This window comes from Oncorhynchus gorbuscha, linkage group LG04, assembly GCF_021184085.1.
Source record: "Oncorhynchus gorbuscha isolate QuinsamMale2020 ecotype Even-year linkage group LG04, OgorEven_v1.0, whole genome shotgun sequence".
In the NCBI taxonomy this organism is placed as follows: Eukaryota; Metazoa; Chordata; class Actinopteri; order Salmoniformes; family Salmonidae; genus Oncorhynchus; species Oncorhynchus gorbuscha.
Window position 1 is genome coordinate 61,460,841 of NC_060176.1, and position 24,378 is coordinate 61,485,218.

General features: G+C 43.0%; 1 protein-coding gene across 3 annotated transcripts; it reads right to left on the reverse strand.

Annotated features, from left to right (window-relative positions):
* Positions 1 to 992: 992 nt before the first annotated feature.
* On the reverse strand, positions 993 to 23,462 carry LOC124034417 (ubiquitin-conjugating enzyme E2 G1-like). Of its 3 annotated transcripts, XR_006838570.1 has the most exons (8): positions 23,339 to 23,437; positions 21,143 to 21,264; positions 20,947 to 21,049; positions 20,743 to 20,840; positions 20,435 to 20,613; positions 20,198 to 20,300; positions 19,882 to 20,088; positions 993 to 1,081 (listed from the first exon to the last, which is right to left on the reverse strand). XR_006838570.1 is itself a non-coding variant. In XM_046347607.1 (7 exons), the coding sequence occupies exons 2-6, from the start codon at positions 21,210 to 21,212 to the stop codon at positions 20,214 to 20,216; spliced, it is 537 nt and encodes a 178-aa protein (XP_046203563.1). In that variant the 5' UTR covers positions 21,213 to 21,264; positions 23,339 to 23,437; the 3' UTR covers positions 18,699 to 20,088; positions 20,198 to 20,213. The 3 variants fall into 3 exon arrangements, 2 of the variants coding, with proteins under 2 accessions (XP_046203563.1, XP_046203564.1); XM_046347607.1 differs by lacking the exon at positions 993 to 1,081 and having other exon boundaries at positions 18,699 to 20,088; XM_046347608.1 differs by lacking the exons at positions 993 to 1,081; positions 21,143 to 21,264 and having other exon boundaries at positions 18,699 to 20,088; positions 23,339 to 23,462.
* Between the last annotated feature and the right edge of the window lie 916 nt (positions 23,463 to 24,378).

Consider the following 24,378-nt stretch of genomic DNA (forward strand, 5'->3'; position numbering starts at 1 on the left):
CCCGTACCGGAGTTGTAGCGATGAGACAAGATAGTAGCTACTACAACAATTGGATACCATGAAATTGGGGAGAAAAAAAATAACTTGGAAAGTATATCGGGCCCCTTTATCAAGTTTCCATATAATATGAAAAATGTATTATTTTTTTATTTTTTTTATTTATTTTAAAGATATGAATGTGATTTTTGGAGCCATAAGAGAGAGTTAGTTTTACATAACTTTGTGCACAGTAAGTAGCCACGCCCCCGATTGAGGTCAGAGAGCATGTCAAGCCTGATGGAACCGTCCACTTCGGCCAGAGTGCATAAAAGGATTGCCACAAAAATAACATTACAACAAGAAAGACGGGGAGTTGCAGCCAAGTCTAAAGTGGTTTAAACGCAGAATCTCAGAGACCAGGAAACGGGGGCTACACATTTGAAATGGTTGGAACTTTGAACCTCAACACAAGGTGACAAAATAAACTCACCTTCCTTTGGACCGGAACATTGCCGGGTTGCAGCTGTTCATGTGAAGGGGTCTGAGTCCTGAACCCTGAGCAATCGGCACGAGGCGTGGGCAAGAGGCTTGTCTCCCAGACAATCACTGGTGCGGCTGGTTAGCTGCCCTCATCACCAATGGGAACCACCGACATGGCTGGCCATCTTCCATAGTGAACAACAGTAGAAGATTGATGTGATAGTTAAAGCTCTTTAGAGTTTAATTCAGGAGATGGTAATTCTTTAAATAACCTCTTCCATGGTGCCCCATATCCTAATGAGTTAATTGTTACATGATTCATTTAATTGGGTAACAATTAAACATAGTTAATTGATTAAATAAATAACAATCATCAGATTAATGAAAGTAAAGTCAAGACACTACACAATGGAAAAAGACAAAATATGGTCTGCTGAAAAAAATTGCAGGGTACAAAAATAGTTATTGGCTGGTTCATTGTTCTATGGTAACTTACAGTGCACCACTGACACTGTCATATCCCCCCATCTTCTGTATCACTGGAACACACCAGACTGGGCAGCACAAAGGTACAACCATCACCCTGGTCACAGGACAAGGCCCCAAAGAGGAGGGAGCGAACCTAAGGAACCAAAACACAATTCATTGCTAATAGACAGCTGAGCAGACTACGTGTATGAGAAAAACAATCACCAAGCTGTAAAACCGTTTTCAACATATTGTCAGCAGTATGGTCTGGCAGTTCTAAGGTAAAATTGCTGGGAATATTAAGGCTGTGCAACCCGCCAGACACCTTGCATCCATCACAATTCATCCTGTCTGTCTGAGGGCAATCACACCTCACATGGTGAGACATTATTGCAAATGTCTTTCTAATTTAAAGGTTGAAGTAAGGCATTATCCATAATTTGGCACTTACCAAAGTATAGTACCAGTCAGAGCCTGCCAAAATACCAGAACACAGTGGCTTGAGGGCACAAGCGGAGGTCCACCAAAGTTCAAACTCTGTTCTAATTTATCTTTGGGGAACATTTCTATTTAATCGAATCAAATTCATATAGCATTTAGCCCTTTGTACATCAGTTGATATCTCAAAGTGCTGTACAGAAACCCAGCCTAAAACCCCAAACAGCAAGCAATGCAGGTGATGAAGCACGTTGGCTAGGAAAAACTCCCTAGAAAGGCCAAAACCTAGGAAGAAACCTAGAGAGGAACCAAGCTATGAGGGGTGGCCAGTGCCGGGTGGAGATTATAACAGAACATGGCCAAGATGTTCAAATGTTCATAAATGACCAGCATGGTCAAATAATAGGTCTGGGACAGGTAGCACGTCCAGTGAACAGGTCAGGATTCCATAGCCGCAGGCAGAACAGTTGACCTTGGAGGAAGCAGGAGTTGTGATGCCAAGACCTCTGTGTGTGTAATGTGGTGTTCTGACTGTCAAAATCTTCTTTCATGAAGGCTGCTCCACTGAACACTGGGCTTCCCTGGCTGGATACTAGCAACTTGCCTGCAGAGGGAAACCCCTGGGCCAGGGGGGACCAGCATCTGCCTCACCCTCTGGAAGCTGTGCAGAACTTCCACACCCGAGAGCATATAAGGACCATTACTCGAAGTCTGCCTTTAGCATTTCCCTCTAGTGACCTGCCTATCTTTATATACAGTTTAAGATTTAAAACAGATTATGCCTGTCAGTCTTAAATCAATATAAATGAACTAACTACATTTGTGATAGTCAACAAACTAAAGCAATAGGTCTACTGTATTCTAATAGACATACAGTAGATACCCAATAGAAGTTAGATGAGATAGCGTGCAATGTATGGTGGATGTCCTGGATGGGTGGGAAACACGGGCCCGGTGATGTACTGGGCCGTTTTCACCCTCCGCTGGAGGGCCTTGCGGTCGTGGATGGAGTAATTCCCTTACTAGACCGTAATACAACTGGACAGGACGCTCTCGATGATGCAGTGGTAGTATTTGGAGAGGACCCGGGGTGGCTTGCCAATTTTCATGCACAGCGACCAAATGAACCAATCAATGAAAAGAACACCCTTCCTACAATCTAACACGGGTGAGGTTTGACAATGCTGTGGGGTTTCTTTGCCACCTTTGGTACTGGGGACCTTGAAGTGCGCAAGGCATCATGAAATCAGGAGATATTTGTGTGTTCTGGAGTCCAATGCTCAACCCAGTGTCCAAAAACTGGGTCTCCGTTGAAGGTTGTGGGTATTCCAGCAGGACAACGACCCCAAACACACATCAAAAAGCACCCAGGAATGGTTAAAAAAGAAACGTTGGACTGTTCTGGAGTGGCCAGCAAAGAGTCCAGATCTGAATCCCAATTAAAACCTATGGCGAGATCTGAAAACAGCAGTTGGTGGAGGGAACCCGTCAAACATTGAAGAATTAGAGCAGTATGCTGCTGGAGAGTGGGCCAAATTACCAGTAGAAAGGTGCAGCAAGATCGTTTATGGTTACAGGAAACATTTGTCTGCAGTTATCTTGGCCAAAGGCTGTGCAACCAAGTACTAGCTCCAGGGTGTCTATGCCATTTGTCTTCATTTAAAATTTAAAAAATAAATTGTAAACTTAAGTTTACAAAATAAAATTGGTTCTGCAATGTTGAAAATCCAATAACAAGGTGTGGAGACCAAAAGTGTTTTTCAGTTTCAGCTTATTTTAAGAGAAATAGGGAATTATCTAAGAAAAGTGCAAAAGTGTCACTATATTTGGCCAGAACTATATGTACAATTCATTTGAAAGCTGTGGGTACATAACACAGGACATGTTTAAGCTTGGGGAGAGAGAGGGAGCCCTGACAGGCGTTAACTACATGGTCAACATGGTCTGACTAGGACGGGTGCAAAATCCACCTCAGGCAGCTCAGAGCAGACAATTAAGAGAAATAGATAGAGGCGGGCAAAGAGAGCCACACTGAGTGACATCATCGCCACAGCAACGTAACAGGTTAGTGACTGTAGGGGATGTAGGGATTACAGCCTGTCAGTCTGTCAGGCCTCTAACCCAGCCAGCACGTCCTTGCCCCAGATAGCCAGGCTCTGTTAAACTACCACGACACTGTTCTGTAACACAACACCCACTGAGGCACCAAAAAAAACACACAATGGCAAACTGCCTCCAATAAGGATGACATCACTGGCACAGCTAGTTCTAGGATTCAAATATACTCTACTGTGACTGTCACATGATTGGACAAGCGCTTTAAGGCTATTTACGGCTGTTTGCTTTTTTATATGCTATTGAGAAACTGCTTCTCCCTAGGACAAAATGTCCTCCATTTTTCCACAACATGCTCCCTAACAAGGGCTTCCCTATCTATTTGAAATAATTTGGCCAATGTCTATTTGAAATAACTTGGCCACTTCTACATAAAACATCATTTAATTTACCCTTATGGTTGCCCTGGTGACGACATAATAGACGATGCAGATAGAAGCAGATTAAGAGCAGTAAGTGATACTGGTGATGTTGTGTATTACACAATGATGCACCAAATACAGAACCTCCCCTATTGGTGGTGGTGTAATTACTGTATGGTGATGGGTACCTTAGTGCAGCAGGAGCCTGGGCCTCTGTAGCCTGGGAGGGGTCCTGCTCTCTGGGTGGACAAAAGTAGCCAACACCACACTGACCTCCAGCACCATATCTTCCACACTGAAGGACACAGGCCTGACAGACAGCAGAGCACAGCATCAGCATACCTGTAATCAGGGCACTGAGATTTCTCCAATCATGTGAACAGACCGGGAAAAACTCTGGACCTTATTTAGGATCTAAGTAAAAAGAGGTATAATCACAAGGACCAGGATACTTACTTTCATGCAGCGTCAAAGTGGGCAGACCCCTGTAGACCATGTGATTAAGAAAATTACAGAAATCCCTAGAGAAGAGGTTAATATATTAAACACATGCATGTTTGGAGACAACTAATGTTCATCATTAACTGATGTCTCAAAGTTTGATCATTCACCACACATGAAAATAACAGGTCATGGTGTATCACAACGTTCTGCTACTCTGCTAGACAGCAATGTACATTAGGTGACAGGGCAAATTTGACCAATGTCATGCCTCTTCAACCTCATTAGGCTGAATAAATATGTATTGGCCCCTAAGCGGATGGCACTGTGATAGACTGCATCCAATTTATTGAGTAGGGTATTGGAGGCTATTTTGCAAATGACATCGCCGAAGTCGAGGATCGGTAGGAGGGTCACTTTTACAAGGGTCTGTTTGGCAGCATTGCCTGAAGGATGCTTTGTTGCGAAATAGGAAGCCAATTCTAGATTTAACTTTGAATTGGAGATGTTTGATATGAGTCTGGAAGGAGAGTTTACAGTCTAACCAGACACCTAGGTATTTGTAGTTGTCCACATATTCTAAGTCAGAACCGTCCAGAATAGTGATGTTGGAATGCCCTTCAAGCCAATCAGAAAGGAATATTCAACAATGCCATGGTATAAAAATGAATATTTCTGAGATCAGTTATATTAGCTTTTGGAATATAGACAAGCATAAGTGTGCAACAAAATTCATTCTTATTTCTATGGTGCTGATGTTGCGTGCTAGTTAGGCTGATACCAGATCTCAAAGTCTTTTCCATCAGCTTCAAAACAGCAGGTAGCCCAGAGATAAGAAAATGCTCAAACTCATACCATTACTTAACTCTTAAACTGAAAATTTAGAGTTATAAACAATTCATTACAATTAACCGTAATCACATATAAATAATGAAGAGATATTAAATGTAGCCTGTAGTATTTACATGGCTAATAAACTACTGTATGTGATAGTGCTTATACACAGAGAAGGTTGATAAGGTTCATTTCTAAATGTAATCCACTGTCTAAATTGTAATCAGTAACATCATTTATGGATTACCCAAACTGTCTAAATTGTAATCAGTAACGTCATTTATGGATTACCCAAACTGTCTAAATTGTAATCAGTAACGTCATTTATGGATTACCCAAACTGTCTAAATTGTAATCAGTAACGTCATTTATGGATTACCCAAACTGTCTAAATTGTAATCAGTAACGTCATTTATGGATTACCCAAACTGTCTAAATTGTAATCAGTAACGTCATTTATGGATTACCCAAACTGTCTAAATTGTAATCAGTAACGTCATTTATGGATTACCCAAACTGTCTAAATTGTAATCAGTAACGTCATTTATGGATTACCCAAACTGTCTAAATTGTAATCAGTAACATCATTTATGGATTACCCAAACTGTCTAAATTGTAATCAGTAACGTCATTTATGGATTACCCAAACTGTCTAAATTGTAATCAGTAACGTCATTTATGGATTACCCAAACTGTCTAAATTGTAATCAGTAACGTCATTTATGGATTACCCAAACTCAGTACTTTTGGATGACTTTTCCCTTAAAAGGCATTCGAAGAAGCCAAAAGGAACCATCAACTGCATTGTGTATCATCATAGCGGTATTTGATATGTGGTCAGACTCGCTCAGGTGGAACAAACTTAAAAGTGTGCCCTTTTTTACCATTATTTAACTAGGCAAGTCAGTTTAGAACAAATTCTTATTTTCAATGACAGCCTAGGAACAGTGGGTTAACTGCCTGTTCAGGGACAGAACAACAGATTTGTACCTTGTCAGCTTGGGGATTTGAACTTGCAACCTTTCGGTTACTAGTCCAACACTCTAATCACTAGGCTACCCTGCCGCCTAGTGCTGAACTTAATGTTATCGAGAAGAACTAAAAAGGTATCAATGTATTTTTTTCTCTCATTAACATCCTTTCTGAATTTAAAAGTAATCACCTAGTTCTTCAAAAGTATCTGTAATCTGATTACAATATTTCAGCTGGTAACGTAACAGATTACAGGTTGTTTTTTTGTAATCTGTTACTCCCCAACCCTGTACACAGTTTACAGGCAGACAGAAATTAATTTACCAATAAGCAGTATGAAAGTATTTTGAAATGTTCAATATTATACTACAGCTCAATACATTGTCAGATTAATTAAATGTTTAACTGGCTTAAATACAATTACTTAAAATACCATCTTCTAACTCTGCACTGTGACTTGGCAATCTTTGAGAGGATAACTTTAGAGTGCACTGTGGTGCCCTTCCTCTGTCCATATGGCTTGATCCTAGATCCAGAATCTTGCTCAATGTCCATCTTGAACATGAGCTTTAAGTAGCGGATATCCAGTAGTATTTCTGATTCCATCCAAAGAGCTATGATGTAGGGGGGAAATATTTAATGAAAGATGGGCAATAGTTGGTCCATATTTAATTCTAAAGTAAATACAGTTACAACACACCTGGCGAAATACACCTGTGCAGTGTAACAGTATAGCTTCCGTCCCTCTCCTTGCCCCAACCTGGGCTTGAACCAGGGACCCTCTGCACACATCAACAACTGACACCCACGAAGAATCCTTACCCATCACTCCACAAAAGCCACGGTCCTTGAAACACTATTAGAACATACCACCGCTAACTAGCTAGCTATTTCAAATCGGTTACAGCAGCACATACAGATAGTGTTGCCTCATCAGTCTTCTCACGTGGTCGGTGCTGTAGACATTTGCAATGGTGGAGAGATAAAGGTTTTGTCCAGTTGTGAGGGTTGGACGCTGGAACATGATTATAATATTTAGTATAACACCACATTTAAATTGAGAAATATATTAATTATGGTATATGGCAAATAACTTGCGGACATGTTACCTGTAGTAATTATGCAGTCACCGTGGACTTAGTGTGGTTTTCACCTGCTGGTTGTCAGAGACCTTGAAATGTGCTGTCCTGTGCGTCTCCACCCTGGCGTTTAGTTCCTTATACACATGCTCAGTGTCTGTCATATACAGTGCATTCGGGAAGTATTCAGAACCCTTCTCTTTTTCCACATTTTGTTACATTACAGCCATATACTAAAATGTATTAAATAAAACAATTCCTCATCAATCTACACACAATACTCCATAATGACAAAGCAAAAACAGGTTTTTAGAAATTGTTGAAAATGTATTTAAAATCAAAAACAGAAATAGCTTATTTACTTAAGTATTCAGACCCGTTGCTATGAGACTTCGAAATTGAGCTCAGGTGCATCCTGTTTCCATTGATCATCCTTGAGATGTTTCTGCAACTTGATTGGAGTCCACCTGTGGTCAGTTCAATAGAAAGGACATGATTTGGAAAGGCACACACCTGTCAATATAAGGTTCCACAGTTGACAGTGCATGTTAGAGCAAAAACCAAGCCATAAGTCGATGTAATTGTCTGTAGAGCTTCGCCACAGGATTGTGTCGAGGCACAGATCTGGGGAAGGGTAACAAAAAATGTGGAGCATTGAAGGTCCCCAAGAACACAGTGGTTTCCATCATTCTTAAATGGAATAAGTTTGGAACCACTAAGATGATTTCTAGAGCTGGCCACCCGGCCAGACTGAGCAATCAGGGGAGAAGGGCCTTGGTCAGGGAAGTGACCAAGAACCCAAGCTCCAGATTTTCTCTGTTGAGATGGGAGAACATTCCAGAAGGACAACCATCTCTGCAGCACTCCACCAATCAGGCCTTTATGGTAGACTGGACAGACGGAAGCTACTCCTCACTAAAAGGCACAACAGCCCGCTTGGAGTTTGCCAAAAGGCACCTAAAAGACTCTCAGATCATGAGAAACGAGATTCTCTGTGTAACAGAATCACTTTACGTCCGTCCCCTCGCCCATACCCGGGCATGAACCAGGGACCTTCTGCACACATCAACAACAGTCACCCACGAAGCATCGTTACCCATCGCTCCACAAAAGCCGCAGCCCTTGCAGAGCAAGGGGAACTACTACTTCAAGGTCTCAGAGCAAGTGACGTCACCGATTGAAACGCTACTTAGCGCACACCGCTAACTAAGCTAGCCGTTTCACATCCGTTACATCTGTTCTGATGAAACCAAGATTGAACTCTTTGGCCTGAATGCCAAGCCTCAAGTCTGGAGGAAACCTGGCACCATCCCTACGGTGTTGCATGGTGGTGGCAGCATCATGTTGTGGGGATGGTTTCAGAGGCAGGGACTAAGAGACTAGTTAGGATTGAGGGAAAGATGAATGGAGCAAAGTACAGAGAGATCCTTAACGAAAAACCTTCTCCAGAGCTCTCAGGACCTCAGACTGGGGCGAAGGTTCACCTTCCAACAGGACAACAACCCTAAGAACACAGCCAAGACAATGCAAGAGTGGCATCGGGACAAGTCTCTGAATATCCTAGAGTGGCCCAGCTAGAGCCTGGACAAGAACCCAATCAAACATCTCTGGAGAGACCTGAAAATAGCTTTGCAGCGGCACTTACATACACCTTAGCCAAATACATTTAAACTCAGTTTTTCACAATTCCTGACATTTAATCAGAGTGAAAATTCCCTGTCTTAGGCCAGTTAGGATCACCACTTTATTTTAAGAATGTAAAATATAAGAGTAGAGAGAATGATTTATTTCAGTTTTTATTTCTTTCATCACATTCCCAGTGGGTCAGAAGTTTACATACACTCAATTAATATTTGGTAGCATTGCCTTTAAATTGATTAACTTGGGCCAAACATGTCGAGTAGCCTTCCATAAGCTGAATTTTGGCCCATTCCTCCTGACAAAGCTTGTGTAACTGAGTCAGGTTTGTTGGCCTCCTTGCTCGCACACGCTTTTTCAGTTCTGCCCACAAATTTTCTATGTTATTGAGGTCAGGGCTTTGTGATGGTCACTCTTATAGCTTGACTTTGTTGTCCTTAAGTCATTTTGCCACAACTTTGGAAGTATGCTTGGGGTGTCATGCCTTGGTCTTAGTATTTTGTGTTTTCTTTATATATTTGGTCAGGCCAGGGTGTGACAGGGGTTATTGTGGTGTGTTTTTTGTCTTGGGGTTTTGTGGGGCGTCGACATAGTCTATGGCTGCCTGAGGCGGTTCTCAATCAGAGTCAGGTGATTCTCGTTGTCTCTGATTGGGAACCATATTTAGGCAGCCATATTCTGTGAGTGTTTTCGTGGGTGATTGTTCCTGTCTCTGTGTAGTTGTTCACCAGACAGGCTGTATAGGTTTTCTCGTTCCGTTTGTTGTTTTGTAATATTTAAGTTATTTTCATGTCTCGTTCACTTTCATTAAAGAACATGAGTAACCACCACGCCGCATTTTGGTCCGACTCTCTTTCTACAGACGAACGCCGTTACAGAATCACCCACCACACCTGGACCGAGCGGCGTGGTAACAGGCAACAGCGAGAGCAGAAGCAGCGAAAGGAGGAATGGACATGGGAAGACGTTTTGGATGGCAAGGGTTGTTACACTTGGGAGGAGATACTGGCTGGAAGAGATCGCCTCCCATGGGAACAGGTGGAGGCACTTAGGAGAGCAGAGGCAGCCGGAGAGAGGAGCCGACGTTACGAGGGAACATGGTTGGCAAGGAAAGCCGAAAGTCAGCCCCAAAAATGTATTGGGGGGGGGGGGACTCAGGGAGAGTGTGGCAGAGTCAGGGTTCAGACCTGAGCCAACTCCCCCTGTTAATCGTGAGGAGCAGCGATCAAAGGACTTCTGGACTTGGGCGCAGATATTGGATGGAAAAGGACCCTGGGCACAGCCTGGTGAATATCGACGCACCAAAGAAGAACTGGAGGCGGTAAAAAGCGGAGATGCGCTGGTATGAAGAGGCAGCACGACGAAGCGGATGGAAGCCTGAGAGTCAGTCCCAAAAATGTATTGGGGGGGCTTACAGGGAGTATGGCTATGCCAGGTAGGAGACCTGCGCAAACTCCCTGTGCTTACCAGGGGACTAGAGAGACCGGGCAGGCACCGTGTTATGCTATGGAGCGCACGGTGTCTCCAGTGCGGGTGCATAGCCCGTTGCGGTACATACCAGCTCTAGAGTGGGCATCGAGCCAGGTAAGGTTGGGCAGGCTCGGTGCTCAAGAGCTCCAGTGTGCCTGCACGGTCCGGTCTATCCAGTGCCACCTCCACACACCAGTCCTCCCGTGGCAGTTCCCCGCACCAGGCTTCCTGTGCGTGTTCTCTATCCAGTTCCACCTGTGCCAGCACCACGCACCAGGCCTTCAGTGTGCCTCGCCTGTTCAGCGCAGCCAGAGCCTTTCTCCTCTCCAGTGCTGTCGGAGTCTCCCACCTGTTTAGCGCTGCCGGAGTCTCCCGCCTGTTTAGCGCAGCCAGAGCCTTCCTTCTCTCTAGCGCTGTCGGAGCCTCCCGCCTGTTCAGCGCAGCCAGCTATTTCCTCCTCTCCTGTGCTGCCGGAGTCTCCCGCCTGTTCAGCGCTTTCATAGCCTTCATCCTCTACAGCGCTGCCGGAGCCTCCTGCCTGTTCAGCGCAGCCTGAGCTGCCAGTCTGCATGGAGCAGCCTGAGCTGTCAGACTGCATGGAGCAGCTAGAGCTGCCAGTCTGCATGGAGCAGCCAGAGCTGCCAGTCTGCATGGAGCAGCCAGAGCTGCCAGTCTGCATGGAGTAGCCAGAGCTGCCAGTCTGTATGGAGCAGCCAGAGCTGCCAGTTTGCATGGAGCAGCCAGAGCTGCCAGTCTGCACAAAGCTGCCAGTCTTCATGGAGCAGCCAAAGCTGCCAGTTTGCATGGAGCAGCCAGAGCTGCCAGTTTGCATGGAGCAGCCAGAGCTGCCAGTCTGCACAAAGCTGCCAGTCTGCATGGAGCAACCAGAGCTGCCAGTCTACATGGAGCAGCCAGAGCTGCCAGTCTGCATGGAGCAGCCAGAGCAGCTAGATCCACCAGTCAGCCATGATCTTCCAGATCTGCCAGTCAACCAGATTCTTCCAGTCAACCAGATTCTTCCAGATCTGCCAGTCAACCAGACTCTTCCAGATCCGCCAGCCAGCCAGGATCTGCCGGAGCCAACTACTACCTGCCTGAGCTTCCTCTCAGTACTGGGCTTCCTCTCAGTACTGGGCTTCCTCTCCGTCCCGGGCTTCCTCTCAGTCCCGGGCTTCCTCTCAGTCCCGGGCTTCCCCTCAGTCCCGGGCTTCCCCTCAGTCCCGAGCTGCCCCTCAGTCCCGAGCTGCCCCTCAGTCCACTGGGGTTCTGGGTGAGGACTATTAGGCCATGGTCGGCGGCGAGGGTGGATTATCCCAGGACGCGAGGGGGAGGAACTATGACATTTATGGAGTGGGGTCCACGTCCCGAGCCGCCACCATGGACAGACGCCCACCCGGACCCTCCCTATGGTTTTGAGGTGCGTCCGGGAGTCCGCAACTTAGGAGGGGGTTCTGTCACGCCTTGGTCTTAGTATTTTGTGTTTTCTTTATATATTTATATAAATATATTATATATTTTTCTTTATATATTTGGTCAGGCCAGGGTGTGACATGGGTTATTGTGGTGTGTTTTTTTGTCTTGGGGTTTTGTGGGGCGTCGACGTAGTCTATGGCTGCCTGAGGCGGTTCTCATTTACACTACATTTACATTTAAGTCATTTAGCAGACGCTCTTATCCAGAGCGACTTACAAATTGGTGCATTCACCTTATGACATCCAGTGGAACAGCCACTTTACAATAGTGCATCTAAATATTTTAAGGGGGGGGGGGGGGGTGAGAAGGATTACTTTATCCTATCCTAGGTATTCCTTAAAGAGGTGGGGTTTCAGGTGTCTCCTGAATCAGTCAGGTGATTCTCGTTGTCTCTGATTGGGAATCATATTTAGGCAGCCATATTCTGTGAGTGTTTTCGTAGGTGATTGTTCCTGTCTCTGTGTAGTTGTTCACCAGACAGGCTGTATAGGTTCTCGTTCCGTTTGTTGTTTTGTAATATTAAAGTTATTTTCATGTCTCGTTCACTTTCATTAAAGAACATGAGTAACCACCACTCCGCATTTTGGTCCGACTCTCTTTCTACAGACGAACGCCGTTACATGGGGTCATTGTCCATTTGGAAGACCCATTTGCAACCAAGCTTTAACTTCCTGACTGTTGTCTTGAGATGTTGCTTCAATATATCCACATACTTTTCCTACCTCGCGATGCCATCTATTTTGTGAAGTGCACCACACCCTCCTGCAGCAAAGCACCCCCACAACATGATGCTGCCACCCGTGCTTCACGATTGGGATGGTGTTCTTCGGCTTGCAAGCCTCCCCCTTTTCCTCCAAACATAACGATGGTCATTATGGCCAAACAGTTCTATTTTTGTTTTATCAGACCAGAGGACATTTCTCTAAAAAGTATGATCTTTGTCCCCATGTGCAGTTGCAAACCATAGTCTGGCTTTTTTTATGGCGGTTTTGGAGCAGTGGCTTTTTCCTTGCCAAGTGGCCTTTCAGGCTATGTCGATATAGGACTTGTTTTACTGTGGATATAGATACTTTTGTACCCGTTTCCTCCAGCATCTTCACAAGGTCCTTTGCTGTTGTTCTGGGATTGATATGCACTTTTACACTAAAGTACGTTCATCTCTAGGAGAAAGAACACGTCTCCTTCCTGAGCGGTATGACGGCTGCGTGGTCCCATGGTGTTTATACTTGCGTACAATTGTTTGTACAGATGAACGTGGTACCTTCAGGAGTTTGGAAATTGCTTCCAAGAATGATCGAGACTTGTGGTCTACACTTTTTTCTGAGGTCTTGGCTGATTTCTTTTGATTTTCCCATTATGTCAAGCAAAGGCACTGAGTTTGAAGGTAGGCCTTGAAATATATTCACAGGTACACCTCCAATTGACTCAAATTATGTTAATTAGCCTATCAGAAGCTTCTACAGCCATGACATCATTTTCTGGAATTTTCCAAGCTGTTTAAAGGCACAGTCAGTTTAGTGTATGTAAACTTCTGACCCACTGGAATTGTGATAGTGAATTATAAGTGAAATGATCTGTCTGTAAACAATTGTTGGAAAAATGACTTGTGTCATGCACAAAGTAGATGTCCTAATCGACATGCCAAAACTATAGTTTGTTAAAAACGAGTTTTAATGACTCCAACCTAAGTGTATGTAAACTTCCGACTTCAACTGTGTGTGTATATATACAGTGGGGGGAACAAGTAAATCAAATGTATTTGTCACATACACATGGTTAGCAGATGTTACTGCGAGTGTAGCGAAATGCTTGTGCTTCTAGTTCCGACACTGCAGTAATAACCAACGAGTAATCTAACCTAACAATTCCACAACTACTACCTTATACACACAAGTGTAAAGGGATAAGGAATATGTACATAAAGATAAGAATGAGTGATGGTACAGAACAGCATAGGCAAGATGCAGTAGATGGTATAGAGTACAGTATATACATATGAGATGAGTAATGTAGGGTATGTAAACAAAGTGGCATAGTTTAAAGTGGCTAGTGATACATAAAGATGCAGTAGATGATATAGAGTACAGTATATACATATACATATGAGATGAATAGTGTAGTGTATGTAAACATTATATTAAGTAGCATTGTTTAAAGTGGCTAGTGATATATTTTACATCAATTTCCATCAATTCCCATTATTAAAGTGGCTGGATAGGGTCAGTGTGTTGGCAGCAGCCACTCAATGTTAGTGGTGGCTGTTTAACAGTCGGATGGCCTTGAGGTAGAAGCTGTTTTTCACTCTCGGTCCCTGCTTTGATGCACCTGTACTGATTCAGTTTGTCTGTGATGTGTACGCCGAGGAACTTAAAACTTACTACCCTCTCCACTACTGTCCCATCGATGTGGATAGGGGGGTGCTCCCTCTGCTGTTTCCTGAAGTCCACAATCATCTCTTTAGTTTTGACGTTGAGTGTGATGTTATTTTCCTGACACCACACGCCGAGGGCCCTCACCTCCTCCCTATTTGATACACTGACGAATGCAAATTAATTACTTAGAAATCATATAATGTGATTTTCTGGATTTTTGTTTTAGATTCCGTCTCTCACAGTTGAAGTGTACCTATGATACAATTACAGACCTCTACATGCTTTGTTAGTAGGAAAACCTGCAAAATCATCAGTGTATCAAATACTTGTTCTCCCCACTGTATATATATATATATATTTTTAATTAACTTGCAAAAATGTCTAAAAGCCTGTTTTGGCTTTGTCATTATGGGGTGTTGTGTGTAGACAAGGGAGAAAAACAATTTAATCAATTTTAGAATAAGCCTGTAACGTAACAAAATGTGGAGAAAGTCAAGGGATCTGAATACTTTCCGAATCCACTGTAGATGGGTGTGTTAATGAAGCCTTGATCTGAATGAATCACAAGGTTTGTTTTCATTTTTGAAGGAGTAACATGTTAATGGGTAGGCTATTAGCTCAATCATCAAGTGTTAGATTTATTCACCATATTAACATTTCGATATGCCACAAACAACAACTAGAAAATATATGGCCTACCTCCTGGCTTGTGGCGTCTAATACACCACATGCAGGCTATTGCATTTCAGGTCTCGGTTTCACACTGCATTTGACACACAAAACACCCTATAGTTTCAGACAATGCAAACATGCAATGCATAAGTTGAACAACCAGTAGGCTATACATACCCATATCTATGATTCTACATGTTATTGGACTCTGCAGACCTAGAACAATGAAATAATAGAAACTTGAACTGAGATCAACATTGAAGGCAATATTACAAAAGTTCAAATAAGTAATTAAAAACAGGTCTATACATATAAATTAAATTAATTACCATTCATTACAGAAGCATAAAATTTGCTATTTTTGTAAGCCTACCTTGTTGCTAAAATGCAGCTACCACTGCGTTTTAATCAGACAAATGTAACCTGTTTTTCATTACTTTGTACTGACATTCTCTCCTGGTCACTGTAACAAATCAAGGTCAATTTTAATATTAGTAGTTACAAGTATCAAGCTTACAGAGCCATGGTCGCATGACCAGGAGAGAATTTCAATCCTTTGGGCGGATTCAGCGCAGCCTTGACAAGAGGTTATATAAAGTAATCTTGCCATCCGATTAGACCATCACTAGATAAATACAACTAAATAGGTCAAACAAAAATACAAAAAGACCAAGAGTATGACAGTTAATACATTTTATTGAGCTCATGTCAAATACACATTGGATAAACAAAGTGGTAAAAACAACAAACGAGGGATAAGGTGAGATATCAGGATTACTTGGATAAACACCATTGAGATTATCTGAGTGTATTGCTTCAATGTTTTAAATGCACTGAGTCTCTTTTGTAAATACAGTGATTAACAGTCTGAGGTGGTCATGTTAGCAAAACAAGAGGAAAAAGGTCATTTATGAGTCATAAAGCCTACACAGTACCATACATTTTACATCATTTGTCACATCCAATCACATGAATATCTGCATTTGTATGCAATCCCAGCATAGCTAATTTGTTAGCAAGTAAACCTGCAAACATGATTGTATGTGTCATTAGTTGTTAGTTTAAGTATTGGTCAAGGCTATGACATTGATGATGATGATTTGGTGTAGGTTTTATGGTGGCTCTAATGAAAAGAACACTATCAAAGCAAAGTAGGATTATCAAGCCTATGGCAAAGCCCCCCACCACAATTTAAACATTGATTGTTGTGCATAATCTTAAAATCAACATGCACCATAATTGTCCATATTAATTCACAATAACACTTGATTCCAGATTACTTGGAATTTTCATTCCTTTTCACATATCAACGAGGACATGGAAAACATACAGCTGTCTGGGTTTTCTGTGCATTTGCAAGATAGAACAGCTGCCTCCGGGTTAGAGAAGGTGTAGCGGTCTGTGTCTATTTGTCAAGAACAGCTGGTACATGAGATCTAATATTAATGAAGTCTTGAGGTTTTGCTCCCCTGAGGTAGAGTATCTCATGATAAGCTGTAGACCGCACTATTTACGAAGATAATTTTAATCTATATTTTTCGTAGCTGCCTATTTACCACCAAAAACTGATGCTGGCACTAAGACTGCTCTCAACGAGCTGTATTAGGCCATAAGCAAACAAGAAAATGCTCATCCAGTGGTGGCGCCCCTAGTGGCCGCGGACTTTAATGCAGGGAAACTTAAATCTGTTTTACCTCATTTCTACCAGCATATCAAATGTGCAACCAGAGGGAAAAAAACCTCTGGAACAACTTTATTCCACACACAGAGACACGCACAAAGCTCTGACTCGCCCTCCATTTAGCAAATCTGACCATTTCCGGGATTCTTCCGGTGGCGTGAGCCACATCACCACATCAGTCACTGGCTAAATCAATAAATGCATCGATTATGTCATTCCCACGGCGACCGTACGTACATACCCCAATCAGAAGTCATGGATTACAGGCAACATTCACACTGAGCTAAAGGCTACCACATTCAAGGAGCGGGACTCTAACCCGGACACTTGTAAGAAATCCCGCTGTGCACTCCGACGAACCATCAAACAGGCAAAGTGTCCATACAGGACTAAGATCGAATCGTACTACACCGGCTCCGACGCTCGTTGGATGTGGCAGGGCTTGCAAACTACTATGGACTACAAAAGGGAAGCACAGCCGTGAAACAAGTCTACCAGACAAGCTAAATAACTTTTATGCACACTTTGAGGCAAGCAACACTGAAGCATGCATGAGAGTACCAGCTGTTCCGGATGACTGTGTGATCACACTCTTCGTAGCCGATGTGCGTAAGACCATTAAACAGGTCAGCATTCACAAGGCCGCAGGGTCAGATGGATTACCAGGACGTGTACTGCGAGCTTGCGCTGACCAACTGGCAGGTATCTTTACTGACATTTTCAACCTGTCCCTGGCCAGGTATGTAATACCAACATGTTTCAAGCAGACCACCATAATCCCTGTGCCGAAGAACACCAAGTTAACCTGCCTAAATGACAACCGACCCGTAGCACTCACGTCTGTAGTTATGAAGGGCTTTGAAAGGCTGGTCGTGGCTCACATAAACACCATTATCCCAGAAACCCTAGAACCACTCAAATGTGCATACCGCCCCAACAGATCAACCAATCAAATGTATTTATAAAGCCCTTCTTACATCAGCTGACGTTACAAAGTGCTGTACAGAAACCCAGCCTAAAACCCCAAACAGCAAGCAATGCAGGTGTAGAAGAACGGTGGCTAGGAAAAACTCCCAGATGACGCACTATTGCACCCCACACTGCTCTTTCCCACCTGGACAAAAAGGATAACCTATGGGAGAATGCTATTCATCGATTACAGTTCAACACCATAGTGCCCTCAAAGCTCATCACTACGCTAAGGACTAAACACCTCTTCTGCAAATGGATTCTGGACTTTCTGACAGGCAGCCCCTAGGTGGTAAGGGGAGGTAACAACACATCCGCCACAGTGATCCTCAACACGGTACCCCTCAGGGGTGTGCGTGCTCAGTCCCCTCCTGTACTCCCTTTTCACCCATGACTGCATGGCTAAGTACGACTCCAACACCATCATTAAGTTAGCCGACGACACAACATTGGTAGGCCTGATCACCGACAATGATGAGACAGCCTACAGGGAGGAGGTGAGAGACCTGGCAGTCTGGTGCCAGGACAAAAACCTCTCCCTCAACGTGTTCAATACAAAGGAGATGATCGTGGACTACAGGAAAAGGAGGACCGAGCATGCCCCCATTCTCATCGACAGGGCTGTAGTGGAGCAGGTTGACACTTCCTTGGTGTCCACATCACCAATGAACTGTCATGGTCCAAACACACCAAGACAGTCGTGAAGAGGGCACGACAATGCCTATTCCCCCTCAGGAGACTGAAAAGATTTGGCATGGGTCCTAAGATCCTCAAAAAGTTCTACAGCTGCACCATCGAGAGCAACACCACCTTGTATGGCAACTGCTCGGGCCCAAACCACAAAGCGATATAGAGGGTCAAAGCTTCCTGCCACCCAGGACCTCTATACCAGACAGTGTCAGAGGAAGGCCCTAAAAATTGCCAAAGACTCCAGCTACCCTAGCCATAGACTGTTCTCTCGCTACCGCAGGGCAAGCGGTACCGGAGCACCAAGTCTAGGTCCAAAAGGCTTCTTAACAGCTTCTACCCCCAAGCCATAAGACTCTTGGACAGCAACCCCCCCATTTTTACGCTGCTGCTACTCTCTGCTTATTATCTATGCATAGTCATTTTACCTCTACCTACATGTACATATTATCTCAATTACCTCGACTAACCTGTGCCCCCTCACATTGACTCTGTAACCGTATATAACCTCGCTACTTTTATTTTATTGTTGCTCTTTAATTATTTGTTATTTTTATTTATTGTTTACTTCAGTTTATTTTAGTAAATACTTTAACACTTTTTCTTAACTGCATTGTTGGTTAAGGGTTTGTAAGTAAGCATTTCAGGTCTACACCGGTTGTATTCGGCGCATGTGACAATTTGATTTGATCAACAAACCAACAGCAAAATCCCATATAATAAGACAAAACAACTCTAGATGCCTTCTGCATTTTGTGAACTGTTTTAACGAATGGTGTAATTGCATACCTCCCAGTGATGTACCACCTGGTTTCACCAAGAGTAAACAGATGGTATATGGCAGTTATTATCATGAGACTTTTGATAGTCCTTAGAGCAAAGAAAAACAGGTTGTCCAGAAGAGGCTGCACCCATAACTAAAAATTAGACTGCGTTAGTTTGAGGCTTTTGTAATTGTAACATCTGAATACACAAATCAGAATATAAATATTGGGGTAATTGTGAATTGTACAAGATCTGATCAAATACACATGCACCAAGAAGCCAAATGTGCCACCCATCACTCAGAAACAACCTCAGAGAGTCAGGTTCTATGTCACTTACAGCTCCCATGTAACACTAGACTAAGAACAAATAAAACATCCATAAAACCTGAAAACAAATGTGTAATCCTTTTAAATTGAGGTAAATTCAGATGCCAGCAAACCGGTATATCCACTGAATAATCATAGCTTAAGTCTTAACATAACTTTTTGGTTGGTTCGGAAAGTTTCATTAAAACGGAGTGAGTAGGACCTCAGAGACTTGACTGGGACATGATTGGTAGCAGACATTGTGATTATCTGGGTAAAGGACCCAGTCAACAAGCACACTTACAAACCCTCCAGGGAGAGAAAAACCACCACGAGGGAGTAGAACTAACATTAGGCAAGAGGGATCAAATGACTGTGGAACGACAAAAACATGTTTGACAAGGTTTGGCAGGCAGGCCGACATTATGTAAAGGTGATTGTGTGGATGGGACACTTGGTGAAAACCTAATAACGAGAATAACTTTCACGTCTTTTAAATTCTTCAAGCACAACAAACAAATTGCATAAGAAACCTGATACGAAGTAGAAAAACTGTTAAGCAGCAGATAAAAAAGCATGTTAATTTACAGTAGTGACATCTTACATCATTGCAACCCTGTACATGTGACTATTAAACTTGAAATCTAATCTATATTTTTCCAAAATAAATTCACTTACATTTAGAATTCCAGTTAGGAAATGGAGGGAGATTTTCACTGGTAGGTTTCTCAAATTTATTCCTCTTACGAAAAACAAAAGACCTCTCAGAAAAAAAGAAAGAAAAGAAAAAGTGTCTGACCAAACAAATCCCTTCAATGGCAAAAGAATGGGTGCTGAAGCCTTTTGCTGAATGGACTATTTTCCTTCTGAACCCATGTCCTTTAGCTGGATGGAAGAGAGGAAAAACAGAACATTACAAAATACTGACTGCATTTCTTCCAATAGCAACAAGACTGGGTGAAACACAGATTCTAGGTGTATGTTGCTTACTCACCCATTGAGTTTGGGTTCTAGTCAAATGCCATTTCCTGGCTTTTCCGTACACAGCAAGCCACCTTCCTCTTGAATTCACCATTTGGATCCTCCCTCCACTCTTTCTGTGGGACCAGCGCAAACTCCATTTCAAAATCTCAAGAGCACAGTTGTCCTTGTCACTTTGACACAGGTTCTGGACGTACTTGGCTACTGTAACACACAGTCTGTGTTAAATACATGTATTATTACAACTCACCGCAGCATCCACATTAGCAGGCGATTCACTGTTTGGGTCGGCCAGCATGGAGATTACACTGATCATAATCGTCTCTACAGTGTGGATAGGAAGCCAACGTTCCTCTGGCTTCTCATAGCCAAACTTGTCCTCTCCTGGCTCATGCAGAATTGAGATACATACATCGCCATTCTTTGCCACTAAGAAAGAGATGAAAAGTCATTATATACATTAGCAAACATGGTAGGAGACACATAAATCCCACTAATGATTATAAAATATTACAGTGCTAGGTTTAGTAGGGCTCAAAGTGTTAACAGTGTGTTTACCATTAGGATGCCAGATTTCAGTGATGAACTTCAACTTGGGAGGCCGTAGAGGATAATCATAGGGAAAGGTCAGGTATGCTTTAAAAAAACCTCCTTCGCTGTAATAGAGAGAACAGAGAAAGCAAAGCAGTCATCCCCATCTGAGAGTACATTTAAAATATGTACTCCTCCTCTTTCAGAATAGCAACCTGTGTCTTAACTTACAAAAGGGTGTCTTGTGGCCCTATGATGACAACCTCCCATTTGTATATATCGTCATCGTCTATTAGGCCAGCTGAAAAGCCCTCCACTGGGTTCTTGTTGAGTTCTGAAATAGAAAGACACAAGGTAACAAAATGCAATAAACTAAGAAAAAAACACAGAAAAGTGGAATGCTGTGTAGACAATGAGTGACAGGTACCTATTGTCAGTGGTGCCAATTGAAAAAGTGGCCTGTATGTTGCCCACATCAGGTGCACATGACTATCCATTGGCTGAAATAATGTGCATGATGTCTAAGAAAAGATAAGTTAAACCTGTTTCCTAAAATACAGAAAGGGAGGGGGTTAGTGTACAATTGAATTAAAAACGTGTATATCAGGCATCCCCAACTGGTGCCCCTGAGTTGGTTTTATTTGAGCACCCCCCCCCCCCCCCAAAAAAAAAAAAATAAACACACTAGGAAATCAGTTCCAAATATTCCCACACATAATAGAAAGACATATGTGATCGTATACAAATGTAAGCAGGGTTTGAAATGATCATGGTTATGTCAAATATATCTATTTGGGATACTTGCTGTCAATTTGCATTCTACAAATTATTTGTAATTACACTACATGACCAAAAGTATTTGGACATCTGCTTGTTGAACATCTCATTCCAAAATCATGGGCATTAATATGGAGTTGGTCCCCCCCTTTGGTGATATAACAGTCTCCACTCTTCTGGGAAGGATTTCCACTAGACGTTGGAACATTGCTGCAAGGACTTGCTTCCATTCAGCCACAAGAGCAGAGCATTAGTGAGGTCGGGTACTGATGTTGGGCGATTAGGCCTGGCTCGCAGTCAGTGTTCCAATTCATCCCAAAGATGTTCGATGGGGTTGAGGTCAGGGCTCTGTGCAAGCCAGTCAAGTTCTTCCACTCCGATCTCAACAAACCATTTCTATATGGACCTCGCTTTGTGCACGGGGGCATTGTCATGCTGAAACAGGAAAGGGCCTTCCCCAAACTGTTGCCAAAGTTGGAAGCACAGAATCTTCTAGAATGTCAGTGTATGCTGTAGCATTAAGATTTCCCTTCACTGGAACAAAGGGGCCTAGCCCGAACTATGAAAAACAGCCCCAGACCATTATTACTCCGCCACTATGCATTGGGGTAAGTAGCGTTCTCCTGGCATCTGCCAAATGCAGATTTGTCTGTTGGACTGCCAGATGGTGAAGTGTGATTCATCACTACAGAGAACACGTTTCCACTGATTCAGAGACCAATGGCGGGGAGCTGTTGACATTGCGCATGGTGAACTTAGGCTTGTGTGCAGTTGCTCAACAATGGAAACCCATTACATGAAGCTCCCAACAATCAGTTATTGTGTTGATGTTGCTTCCATAGGCAATTTGGAACTCGGTAGTGAGTGTTGCAACTGAGGACAGATGATTTTTACGCCCTTCAGCGGTCCCGCTCTCTGAGCTTGTGTGACCTACCACTTCGCGGCTGAGCCGTTGTTGCTCCTAGACTTTCCACTTCACAACATTTACATTACATTTAAGTCATTTACAACAGTTGACCTGTGCTGCTCTAGGTGCCACGTTGACAGTCACTGAGCTCTGCCATTCTACTGCCAGTGTTTGTCTATGGAGATTGCATGGCTGTGTGCTCGATTTTATTCACCTGTCAGCAAAGGGTGTGACTGAAATAGCCGAATCCACTAATTTGAAGGGGTGTCCACATACACTCAAGAACAAAAATCGGCCCGCTGCTGAATCTAATTGAGGATCCCTGTTGTATATGCTAGCTGTTAACAGCTCATGGAGTTTGCTACAGTGTGGCCATTGCCAGAACCAGTGAACTGGCTAATAATTATGTGATGTTCCCATCACTGACAGATGGGTATGGGGCTGATTATTCCTTTGTTATCTTGTCAGCTAGGTAGTAGCCTATAGCAAGCCAGATCATGTAAATATCTAACTAGGGTTGTGATTTACAGCAGAGGTTTGTGTAAAATTAGACTAAGGCTAGATAACGCTAGTTATTTCCACCATACTTCGAATCAGTAACAAAAGGTTGATTTTTCTAGCTAAATTAGCCAGCTAACGCTGCCTGGTGACGTTCTCACTTACAGACAAAATGCTAATGATAGCTAACCTTAGTTCACCAGTTTAGACTTGTTCAATGCATAACGTTAGATGGGGCTAGTGAAGTTGAATTCAGTCATCTTAACAAGTATGATAAATTAGCGGAAAAATATTATCTAGAATGTGTTTTACAGCCGAGATAATTGGATCGCGCTAATGCAATGTAAACAAACAATCATGACTGCCGTCGAGGAAGCCCGGCCATGGAAAGTTAGCTAGGCTAGCTTAGGAGTTATTTCTTTCTTTGAATCGTTGGCTTACCTGCCAATTGCTTTCGAAGAAGTAGTGCTGATTGTTCAGTCATGGTATGTGGGCTTCAACAAAAATAAATGCTTCGCCAAATAGACCGGCACAGTGGACGCGTCATACTACCCATAAAACCTAGCGGTAAAACCCGGTAATGGTTCCAATCGTTTTTTCCCCATTAATTTTTTGCATCGGGAATTTTAGAACTACTTCATATAAGGTCTGTGTTTCGTGTAGATTTACGTGGGCGGACGTTTTGAATGCCATGCAATTCTCTATCGAACAAGTAGAATATTCTCAATAGATTGGCCTCAATTTACTCTCCAAAAAATCTAAATGCTAATTAGCAACAGAGAAGACCTCAGCAAGACTACACATTCCTGCAGAAAGCTACTGCATGTCATCTCTAGCCCAAGCCATGAATTTGCATCCCCTTTCTCTGTTTTAGCTAGCCACTAACTACACTTTGGCTAGCTAGTTAGCAGAGCAGTAGATCAACAAATGCTTGTTTTACTTAGCCTAGATAATTGTTTGCAAAGTATGTGACATTGGTGTCTTTCAGACCTTATGGCATTTTTCATGGATGAGCATTAGAACATTAAAAGGGGAGAAGACCACTAAAAGTCTGGCCATGTGGAGAAGACCACTAAAAGTCTGGCCATGTGGAGAAGACCACTAAAAGTCTGGCCAAGTGGAGAGGGGCAATTTACAGGTTTGCGTTTGGTCAGGGCCAGCATGAGGGATAAAGTTTGTGTCAGTGAGTCTAGCTATTAAGTTAAGTTTGAGCATCATAGCAGTAATGTTTTCTATACAGCGGTCAACATTCTACAAAGGAAAGAGCCACTTAATCAATTATATAATCATTAACCAGATACCAGACTGACGAGTGATAACTCAGTACTTGAATGCTGTCATTGATGAGAATGAATAAAAAATATATATATTCAAAATGGACTTTGTTTAGACATCCAGCCTGTATTGTAGTTTCATGACCAGAGACAGATCTTTAAAGGCACAGTATTTATTTATCCTGAGTGGTACATGCCTTCACACAG